Here is an 11,684-nt window from a genome sequence, read left to right on the forward strand (position 1 = left end):
TGATAAGGTGGAATGGTTTTACTCAACACCAAAGTATTTATTTAAGCTGATGGTTAGAATTTAGAAAAATACAGGGGATTTGTGGTATATCTTTTATGTATAGCCTTATGGTGTTTTCTAATACTAATTTAGTATCTTTTTTTGGAAATTTAAAAAAAAAAAATCATTGAACACCAAACACATTTTCGTATTTGGAACCTTTCATTTTTGTTATTTTATCATCAAACTTATGTTTGTTAAACTATCATTATTCCCAACATTGCATATGCATCCTATCCAATGAACTATGCTCTAGTGCCACTCTCAAACAACCAACCAATGTCATTCCCATCACCAATAAGTTGAATTATCAATGTGGTTTGTCCAAACTTTAGTTTGATACAATAAGAACTTTTTGGGTTGATTGTGCTTTTGCACAAATTAGCATCCAATACCATTTTGATGTTCATCGTCTATTACGAGTGCCTCACCAAGAAGGTACAAGGGTGACTTGGAAAACAATTATTTGTCTATTTGCATGTGGTCTGTTGTATGAAGAGCATCCATAGATTTGCACACATGTCAATGTTATTTTGTAAATTTTTGGTTTGTGAATGTGACTTCAAACGTAACCACCAAAATCATTGGATGCCCAGTTCAAGAAAATGTCTATATGTTTGTCAAGTTGCATGCCAATGCAAAAGTATGGATGGGTGAATAGGCGCACATTATGGTCTACAAAATGGGGAATGTATCGAGAAGATGTGCATATAAGAGAATAGAGCACGATGTTCTCGTTCTTCTGGAATTTGGAAATCTCTTCTGTTCTAGAATATATTTGTACCTTACATAATTTAAACCTCACGTAGACAAACCATAAAACAATAATATGTCGTTATAAAGAGTGTTAGAGTATGTGCAGGCATTAAGAATTCAACTGAATAACTCTAGCTTTGCTACAAACTTGATCCTTACTCACCCAATCTATTAGCATCTTTGCGAAAATGTCCATAAATGATTCCATTTGATTCGTGTCCACACAAAAATGTAAACAATCAAATACTCGCACCTTTGAGATTGTCATCAGTAGTCACTTTTAATAATTTTATTTGTGCCCTTCTCTTTATTGACTGTTGCAATGTCATCCACATTGATAAGGAAATATACACTGTGTAGAAATATCTAAAGCCATTAGATTACATCAAGAATCTAAGCTTAAAACGTCTCCATTTTAGAAGATTCAACATCTTAATCTTTGTGTTCTTCACTAGAGTCCATATGGGATTGTGTGCTTCGGTCCCTTTTCAATCTTATCAAAAGTGTCATCTTTCTCTTCATCAACCATAATGAGCACTGAGTGTGCACAAGTATTGGAGCTTGAATCTGATGCTCTATCAACTTTGACATATTTGCAACATCATCTAGTGCTCATCGAAGGTTCCGTAATAGCATTTGCATAATGATGACATTTCGGTCACATTGACAACACCAAAAATTTCCATAACGAAGCGAGCGTGTTAAACCTGGAATCGCGCAAGCGCTGCATCGACAGAACGATAAGACAACTATAAGATTTAAGTAGGGTGTGAACATTGGTTACAAAATGGAAGCATTCCGAGGGTTTAAGCGGGATCCTAGTGGATGCCAGTTTCATTGCTTGTTAGATCAAATGAAACTCATTCGGGGGGGGGGCATCGATAGGTTACTAGCCAATGTAAGGAGGTGTTAGTCCGTTAGTCCGCCCATCCATTTGTCCATCCATTTGTCCATCCTTCCATCCTTCTGTTCATCCATCCGTCCATCCGTTCGTCCGCGGGCACAGTCTCAAGGAGAACCTTCGAGTGCCACACGTCTTGCATACAATTTGGTACCAAGCATCTGGAAATTCAAAATCTTACATTGGACAAAGATGTGCATTGTTGAAGAAGACTGTGTGTGTGTGTGTGTGTGTGTGGGGGGGGGGGGGGGGGGGGAACAGAGGAGTTCTGACGAAGAAAGGTTTTTGAGCATAACAGAAGAATTTAGCATGCTTCATCACTCTACTGTCTCTCCATCGACTCATGGCCAGAGGGAGGAGAACCAATCATGGAGCCTATGAGAACATGGACCTTCTATGGCAGGAGTACTTCAGCGACCCTTCTGTGTGGCAGGAGATCCAAAGTACCAAGGTAAGATATTTAGAGAGTACCTAAGTAAGTGATTTAGATACACATATTTTTTATAAGGAGGAAGAATCAGATTTAGAACTTTTTATCCTCCACGAGGAGGCCAATTGAGAGTACCTAAGTAAGTGGTTTAGATACACATATTTTTTATGAGGGAGAATCAGATTTAGAGAGAGAGAGAGAGAGAGAGAGAGAGAGAGAGAGAGAGAGAGAGAGAGAGAGAGAGAGATTAACATCTACTAGAGGTCAAAATTGGCCAATGAGATGAATTATGAACAACAATATTGGGTGAATTGATGTTATCCATTGTAAGGCAAAAAATAAACACTCTAGGTCTCCTTAAGATCGACAATCATTATATGAATGCATACGGTGGAATTACTTTGGAGATTGTTCACAAGCATGAAGTGTATAACTGATATGTATGGGTTGACTATTGGTGACTAAACATTGTATCCGAGGTTATGAAAAGGTTCAAAATGCGTACTTGGGTGTTTTCATGCAGATCAGACATGTTGAGGAATTATCTCTATGATCTAGTGATGGTGTGACCCAATGTTGATATTCATGGTCTTTGTTGTCATTATCATTCATTTGCTCACTCTATGGTGACTCTGTGGCACGTTGTTAGTTGAGGTGTAAAGTTATAGAAGAAATCAATGATGTGGATTGTTGTTGTATCCTGCATGCTGATATAAGGTTTGATTCCTATGCTTGAGCAAGATTTAGCCAAATTGTCATGGGTCAGCCTTCTCCATCATTTGTCAAATGGTGAGCCTGATCCTGATGTGCTTGCCAGCAGGGCACCAACCCAAATCGTTCCTTGCTTTCAATGGTGACTCCTTGGCACATTGTCTATGGAGATGTGGATGTATACTGCTGTTGCATTTCGCATGCAAATACAAGGGTTAATTACTTATGCTTTTGAAGCGCGTGCAGTATTTGGCCAAAATGCCGTAGGTCAACCTTCTTCATTATTTGTCAAATCGTGAGTCTGCACCTGATGTGCGTCTCAGCTGGGCATCTTTACAGAAAGTGTTCCATGCTTTCAATCTTGTCTTGCTTTGATCTTTAGTTTTGCGAGGAACTCTGAATTAGCCATTGCTTTGATCTCTACTTTTGTTATACGCGGATGATGTAATGCTTTTTGCAAATACTCTAGGGGATGCACAAAAGCTTATGAAGGCATTGGAAAAAAATTGCATGCATACTAAATTAAGTGTCAACAGCTCTAAAACAAAGATTATGTTTGTGAAGAGCCAAAAAAATGATAAACCATGCATTATGTACAATAATGAGCCATTTGAACGTGTGGAAAGTGAGAGAGAGAGAGAGAAAGAAGGATATATGAACGTGTTTTAAGAGGCCAAAATGGCCTATAAGACTAAACAAGAGATTTATTTTATTTTGATTTGTTGTTCTCAATAATTGCCTGCATGATAAAAAGCAAAGCATTGGTGTCCCATGATATAATCCGGCAGAGATTGGAGCAGCCCCTATAATCACCGAGGCATTGTTCCGAGTGACCTATATCCAAAGTCTTTGGGAGCTCCCTAAACAAAGATACCCAAGGTTGGCACTTATGTCATCAAGACAACTAGCTGAAAATGGGGACATTCATTGCTAGTATGCTGAAATGCAGCAATGGTTCGAGTCACATGGCATAAATATAAATCCACTTCCACCGTTCCCATATAGCTTGGACTGTCCCAATCTAAATATGACCAAAGTGGAAAAGAATAGAGTGATCTGGACTGACATTATTAACTTGGAAAACAAGATAAATGGATCAGCCCCAAAATATCATGTGGTACGAAGATGGCCCACTGCAAGACAAACTTTTTACACACATCAGAAGATGGATTCATCGTCAGGCCACCTTATATGGACATACATCTATCCTATGTGCTGCCCTGTGTGATAGGGCAGCTACGAACTTCATCACATCAGCTAGAGATTGAAGTAGGCAGATATACACAAATACCTCTAGAAGGAAGATTTTGCCAATTGTGTATATCCCTTCGGAGACCACTCCATTCTTTGCGAACAACATATCAAAAATAAAATAAGTATTACTTAGTAAATATGAAAGTAAATATGATAAAAACAGATGAGGGAATCTGTTTTTTGGCACATGTGAGATTCTCAAGTTAGATATATTGTAACTTTTGTCTTTGAAAGATCTCTAGCATAGGTTGATCCAGAATGGAGAGGTTTCCGAAGTGAAGGAAGCACCTGCGATTGTGGGAGATAATGGCCTTTATCTGTCGATGACAAGGGTGCTGAGGTCGTGATCCATGCAGATAGATTTTGTATTATCACAAGGAGGCCAATTTTGACCTATGGGACAAAATAAAACATATCATCTTGTATGTGACTCCTTGTGATGCTTAAAATTATTATGCCCATCTAACAAGCCATCATACTTCTCGCGAATTACCTTAAATCCGAGAAGTAAGTGATATTCATCCTCCACTAGGTTTCCATAACATACCTTGCAAATCTTCATACTTGGGTGATGATGCCTTGATGCTACCTGAACACCTAGCTCGTGGGAGCGAGTTCAAGGAAGTGTTTTTGCGATAGCCAAGGTTCATGGAGTTAGTAAGATGCAGTTGGCTACATTCTGACAGCCAACATGATCCATTGGAGCAGCAACGATTACAAAAAATTCTCCCAGCTCTGTAGATGGGGAATTTTACAATCATTGAGCAAAAAGAAAAACGAAACTAAAAGCAGAAATGAAAAACTAAGGATGTTTCTTAATTTCACAGTTTGAATATTCCATGTGTTTATTTCTGTTGTCAAGCAGGCAAGCAAGTAGCATTCCTAGTGTTTCTGATGATAGTTCCATTCTCATTAGGAGTTCTTGCAATCTAGTACAGCCTTGTGGGAATTCTCAAAAGTCATGCTGGATGACCCCATATGTGAAATATTCCAAAGTGACATGCTCTCCTGTTTCTGATACTTCGAGGCAGCATAGATCTCATATTTTTCTTTTTCAGCTGGTCACTAGTTTCTATTTTCAATAGTCGGCACATCCACCTCTCTTTGGCATGGGTGTCCAAATGTGAGCGTGGGCATCAGCCAACTGCCCTCAGATAGTTTCCCAATATCAAGTGTTAATGAAGTTGCAATAGTGCTTGAATTAGGGACCTATGTTGGGTTGCTAACCATTTCCTGTGGAGGGCTTTTAATGTGGCTGAATAAAACATGGACTCCTACTCGCACATCCCTTTCTTCTCCACCATATGCCCATCCTAATATTCTTCGACCGGTCATCTTGCACACGATCTCTGGATGTCTTAAACCTAATTGAATAAAAGACCTTTACTTTTGTGGTTGCATGAGAGAGGGAGAGACAAAGAGACTTGTTTTGATACAGACTTGTCGTAGGTCTCTATACTTTAGAAGTAGAGCAAGTAAAATCTGTGTGTTGATGGGCATTACAATCCCTGATGGGCTTGTGAAGAGCTAAAAACAAGAGGTTTTATCCTAGCAATACATGTCAGAGAAAGCCAAACATTATCAGGTGAGTGAAGAAATGAACACTAAGGAAGGTTATGCCATTATGGCATTGCTAAAGATTTGTGCTAGGAAGAAGGATCTTTATAGAGGAAGTGAGCTGCATGCCCATATCTTGAAGAAGGGGTTACTTGACAAGAGTCCTTATCTAGCCAGTCCTTTAATCAATATGTATGTGAAATGTGGGATGTTTGAAAAAGCACAAGAAGTGCTCGAGGGGCTTCATGTTGGAGATTTAGTTTCTTGGAATGTATTAATCTCAGGTTATGTCTCAAAGAGACAAATCCATGAAGCATTTAAGTGTTTTGAAAGGATGCAAAATGATGGCCTCTCACCTGATGCAATCACGTTCACTTGCATCCTGAAGCTTTGCGGAAGCATAAAAAATATTGACAAGGGGAGAGAAATCCATGAAAGGGTTGTAAGTAGTGGCTTGTTGGCAAAGGATATTGTGCTTGGTACTGCTGTGGTGGATATGTATGCCAAAAATGGTATGCTGGAAAAAGCACAGGAAGTGCTTGATCAGCTTTCTGTTAAAGATACAATAGCTTGGAATGCGTTAATTGGAGGGTATGCCCAACAAGGGAGAGGCCATGAGGCACTCAATTGTTTCGATCGGATGCAGAGTGACGGCTTGTCCCCGAATGTGGTCACTTTCATTTGCATTTTGAAGGCCTGCGGTAGCACTGAGTCTCTAGATAGAGGAAAGAAGATACATGACGAGATTGTACGTAGGAAGTTGTTGGAGAAAGATAATGTGCTTGGTAATGCTTTGGTGGATATGTATGCCAAATGTGGGATGCTCACAAAAGCACGACATTTGTTAGAGGAGCTTCCTATTCGAGATGTAGTCTCTTGGAATGCATTAATTGCAGGGTTTTCTCATTATAATCAAGGTCATGAAGCATTGAAGTGTTTCGAGGGCATGCAAAATGAAGGTCTATCTCCTAATGGGATTACCTTTACTTGTGTCTTGAAGGCATGTGGCAGCACAGGGTCTATAGAAAAGGGAAAGCAAATTCATGAAGAGATTGCTAATAGAGGCCTATTATGGAAGGATATTGTACTTGGTAGTGCGTTGGTAGATATGTATGTCAAATGTCACGATCTTGTAAAAGCACAGAGAGTGCTTGAAGAGCTTCCGGTTCGAAATGTAGTCTCTTGGTCAACTCTGATTGCAGGGTATGCCCAACAGGGACAGGGTAGGAGAGCATTAGATTCTTTTGCAAGGATGCAAACCGAAGGTTTCACTCCAAACATTGTTACATTCATTTGCGTGTTGAATGCCTGTGGGAGCACCCGAGATATAGAGAAGGGCAAACAAATTCACGAGGAGGTTTCAAGTAGAGGCCTATTAGCAAAGGATGTTGTGCTTGGCAATGCTTTGGTGGATATGTATGCAAAATGTGATCTGCTTGCAAAGGCACATCAAGTGCTCATACAACTTCCTGTTCGAAGCGTTGCATCATGGAATACATTGATTGCAGGGTATATTGAGACGCAGCAGTTCCATCAAGCAGTGGATTGTTATGGGCGCATGCAAGCTGATGGCCTTTGTCCAGACGTAGTCACATTCATTAGCATCTTGAAGGCTTGTGGTAACATAGGAGCTGTAGACAAGGGGGAAAAGGTTCATGAGGAGATTTTGAATCAGAGACTGCTTGAAAATGATATTATACTTGGAAATGCTTTGGTGGATATGTATGCAAAATGTGGGTTGCTTGTGAAAGCAGACGATGTGCTTGAAGAACTACCTATACGAAATGTAGTGTCGTGGAATGCACTAATTTCAGGTTATGCCGAACAGGGCCAATGCCATGAAGCACTGAACTGCCTTGAAAGAATGTGCAACGAAGGTGTTTCTCCGGATGAGGTCACGTTTCTGTGTATTCTAAGTGCTTGTAGCCACGCAAAATTATTTGAAGAGACCCAAACGCTTCTTTTGAATATGAAGGGGATCTATGGTGTCACACCAAACATAGAGCACTATACTTGCATGGTGATGGGTTTCGGGTGTGCAGGGCACTTTGGCGAGGCAATTTCTGTGATTCAGACGATGCCTTCATTTGATTGTGCCATTTTTCTTGCCTTGTTGGGCGCTTGTCAAAAGCGTGGAAATGTGAAGCTTGGAAAGCTGGCGTTTGATCAGATAGTGCAACTAGACATTACTTGCGCAGCAGCATACATCCTCATGGCAAATATTTTCTCTGTAGCTGGCATGCAAGCAGATTCTGAAAAAATTGAATTGATGCGGCAAAAGTATGCCACCTCAAGGAAACAAGGAGACAGCTCATGGATGCTAGTGGAGAAGTTCATCGATTTTAGCTCCACAATACGGAAATAGGGTGTGGATGCAAGTGGAGAAGCTCATTAATTTTCAGTCCACAACACAAATAGTTTGTGGATGCAAGTGGAGAAGTTAATTAGTTTTTGGGCTACAACACTGAAATAGTGTGGATGCAAATGGAGATGCTCACTGATGTTCGGTCTCAATACGACCAATGGTCAAATGATAGATAGTTATGCAAAGTTAAAGGTCATTGGTCGTAATTATCAAAAGCAAGATTTTGTAATGAATGATCGAGAAGAAAATTTCCCAAGGTACCTAGCATCAAGGAAGTAGTGTCTATAGCCCAGTTTGCTGTCAACGAATGTTGCATAGTCCCCTGCCTGCAGGAAGTATTTGCATGCTCATCTACCTCCATTTCTTGCATGTCAAAATGATCTTGAATCAGTCCCACGTAAGTGCACATTGGTTTTTATCTATTCCCACCCTGAGCCCTCTTCTCTTAGGTGTACTTTTACTTATTTTGGGCCATAAAGAAAAGGAACCATGACTGCACATATTGAGATTCTGTTTCTTACATAAGGATGGCATTTATCATGTACTGATGAATACTAAGGGAGAGAGAGAGCTTTTGTATATATTCTGAACGATCTGTTTTTGGGAGCAGAAGCTCTCATTATGTCAATAGATGGTGCAATCCCAAGGATGACCTTAGACGACAGGTTTTTGTATCAATCCATTGTAGACAGCTCAACATCAACAATGGAAGTCTGCAACAGGAAAATAATTTTACCCTTGTGTCCATGCTCAAGACTTGTGCCACGAGGAGGGATCTGTCGAAAGGCACAACACTGCATGCTCATATTCTTAAAAAGGGGCTTCTTGGAAAGAGTCCTTATCTAGCTAGTACCATAATTAATATGTATGCGAAATGTGGGGTGCTTGAAAAAGCAAAGCAAGTACTTGATGGGCTTCCATTTCGGGATGTAGTCTCTTGGAATGCACTCATTGCAGGGTACACTCAACAGGGGCAAGGGCATGAAGCATTGAGCTGTTTTGAGAGAATGCAAAGTGATGGGTTCTCTCCCAATGCAGTTACTTTCACTTGCATCTTAAAGGCATGTGGCAGCACAGGGGCTATTGACAAGGGCAAAGAGATCCATGAGGAGATAGTGAGCAAGGGTATGCTGGAGAGGGACATTGTGCTTGGCACAGCATTGGTGGATATGTATGCAAAATGTGGTGGGCTTGAAAAGGCACAACAAGTCCTCGAAGAGCTGCCTATGCGAAATGTAGTCTCCTGGACAGCACTGATTGCAGGATATGCTCAACAAGGGCACGATCACGCTGCACTAAACTGTTTCGAGAGGATGCAAAGTGAAGGTCTCTTGCCGAACGCAATCACGTTCATTTGTACCTTGAAGGCTTGTGGGGGCACTAAGTCTATCAGAAAAGGTGAACAAATTCACGACACAATCATGCATCAGGGCTTGTTATATACTGATATTGCACTTGCCAACGCTTTGGTGGATATGTATGCTAAATGTGCCATGCTTGCCAAAGCACAACAGGTTCTAGAAGAGCTTCCTTATCGAAACGTAGTCACATGGAATGCACTAATCACAGGATATATGGAACAAGGTTACGACCATGAAACTCTGAACTGTTTTGAGCGAATGCAGAGTGAGGGCCTTGTTCCAAATGGTTTGACCTACATTCATGTCTTGAAGGCTTGTTCTAGAACCGGTTCTATAGACAAAGGACAAAACATCCATGAAAAGATTGTGAATCTAGGCTTGCTTGAGAAAGATGTTGTACTAGGTACTGCATTGGTAGATATGTATGCCAAATGTGGTATGCTTGGAAAAGCCCAAAAGGTGCTGGAAAAGCTTTCATCCCGTGATGTAGTTGCTTGGAATGCACTAATCACAGGCTATGCAGAAGGGGGCGAACATTGCAAAGCATTGTACTGTTTTGATCAGATGCAAAGTGAGGGTCTTTCTCCAGATGATGTCACCTATGTTTGCATATTGAATGCTTGTGGTAGTACACGAGCTATAGACAAGGGCAAACAAATCCATGACAATATTGTGAGGAATGGGTTGCTGCCAAAATGTATTATGCTTGGCAATGCTTTAGTGGATATGTATGCTAAATGTGGTCTGCTCGGAAAAGCGCGAGAAGTTCTTGCCAGATTGCCTCATCGAAACATAGTCTCATGGTCAGCATTAATTGCAGGGTATGCTCAACAAGGGCAAGGCCATGAAGCACTAGACTGTTTTGAAAAGATGCAACGAGAGGGCATCTCTCCAAATACTGTCACCCTTATTTGCATCTTGAAAGCATGCGGCAGTACAGGGGCCATAGACAAAGGCAAAGAAATTCACAAAGATGCCACCCATCGAGGCTTATTAAATGATATTGGCTTGGGAAATGCTTTGATTGACATGTACACAAAATGTGATATGCTTTCCAAAGCACAAGAAGTACATGAAGAGCTTCCTTTTCGAAACATAATCTCATGGAATACATTAGTTGCAGGGTATGCCCAACATGGGCAATTCCACCAAGCAGTCAGTTGTTTTGAGCAAATGCAATGTGAGGGTCTCTTGCCAAATAGGGTCACTTTCCTATGCCTTTTAAGTGCATGCAGTCATTCGGGGATGCTGGATGATGCACAAATGATTTTTGGGAGTATGATTGAAAAATCTGGTATTACTCCAGATGTTGAGCATCATACTTGCATGGTTGTGGCTTTTGGGTGTGCGGGCTGCTTCGACGATGCAATAGCCATGATTAAGGTAGTGCCATCATCTGATTATACAATCTGGCTTGCACTATTGGGTGCATGTAAAAAATGGAGCAATGTAAAGCTTGGGAGATTGGTTTTCGATCAGATAGTGCAACTGGAGTGTAGTTCAGCTGCAGCATATATCCTTATGGCGAATATTTTTTCAGCCGCTGGAATGCAACGAGATCTAGAGAAGATTGAAGCCATGAGACTCAAATATGCCCCAGGCATGCCACATATGTCTAAGAGAGAGTTTATGATTAGAGATACAAACTGCCTCCATTTTTCTGAGGATGATTGTGGTGCAACTAATTTGGAATGTCCCACTTAATCATGCCATAAATTATTATGGGTATCGGTTGATAATAAAAAAATATGCAAGTAGATTCATGGTATTGCGAACTAGCCCTAGGATTTTGAAATGACTTAAAACACATTTGATTTTTATGTTTTGGTTCCATTACGAACTGCAATTGGATAAAGGGATTTGTGACGTTGATTGCAGGATGCAATAATGTTTGGGTATTAGGGGAATAATCCCTTGCGAAAACATCTAGACTAATTGCTAGGTAGCCAGCCAAATCACATTTTGTTGCAGGAGTCATTGCTCAACCCAATTCATAGATATTTGCCACAAAGGTTTATTTGAAGATAAAGTTGATATTTCATCACCAAAAAAAGTGATTGTTGTAGTTAACCGAGGCACTCCTTTTCCTTCAATTATTAAATTGTTCTATCGAATATTCATGAAAGTAGATGTTACATTATCTTTATATGCAATATGAGATACAATGGCATCTCAATGTAACATAAACCATCCACAAATTCCACTCATATTAATGGATATTCTTTGCAAAGTTTTCAAAGTGATTGTGGACCTTGGAATTCGCAATCATTTAGTTAGAACCTCACGCCAAACATGCTTCACATTTATCCA

At 40.4% G+C, this 11,684-nt stretch overlaps 1 protein-coding gene across 3 annotated transcripts; it reads left to right on the plus strand.

Moving 5' to 3' along the window:
- Positions 1-1,957: 1,957 nt before the first annotated feature.
- Positions 1,958-11,304, plus strand: LOC147863284 (pentatricopeptide repeat-containing protein At2g39620-like). Of its 3 annotated transcripts, XM_087320675.1 has the most exons (3): positions 1,980-2,147; positions 5,530-7,462; positions 8,971-11,304. In XM_087320675.1, the coding sequence occupies exons 2-3, from the start codon at positions 5,650-5,652 to the stop codon at positions 11,076-11,078; spliced, it is 3,921 nt and encodes a 1,306-aa protein (XP_087176801.1). In that variant the 5' UTR covers positions 1,980-2,147; positions 5,530-5,649; the 3' UTR covers positions 11,079-11,304. The 3 variants fall into 3 exon arrangements, 1 of the variants encoding a protein (XP_087176801.1); XR_015529895.1 differs by lacking the exons at positions 5,530-7,462; positions 8,971-11,304 and adding an exon at positions 2,650-3,066 and having other exon boundaries at positions 1,958-2,147; XR_015529896.1 differs by lacking the exons at positions 5,530-7,462; positions 8,971-11,304 and adding an exon at positions 2,655-3,066 and having other exon boundaries at positions 1,958-2,147.
- The last annotated feature ends 380 nt before the right edge of the window (positions 11,305-11,684 follow it).

This window comes from Azolla caroliniana, unplaced genomic scaffold (genome assembly GCF_043228905.1).
Source record: "Azolla caroliniana isolate FFs.n. ecotype wild unplaced genomic scaffold, voAzoCaro1.0.p SCAF_6, whole genome shotgun sequence".
In the NCBI taxonomy this organism is placed as follows: Eukaryota; Viridiplantae; Streptophyta; class Polypodiopsida; order Salviniales; family Salviniaceae; genus Azolla; species Azolla caroliniana.

What these genes read in the sequence shown, in the direction of transcription:
- LOC147863284 (XM_087320675.1), top strand. Translation starts at nt 5,650, where the DNA reads ATGTCAGAGAAAGCCAAACATTATCAGGTGAGTGAAGAAATGAACACT. An exon ending in GTGGAATGCACTAATTTCAG is followed by an intron (nt 7,463 to 8,970) that starts GTTATGCCGAAC and finishes CACTCATTGCAG; the next exon opens with GGTACACTCAACAGGGGCAA.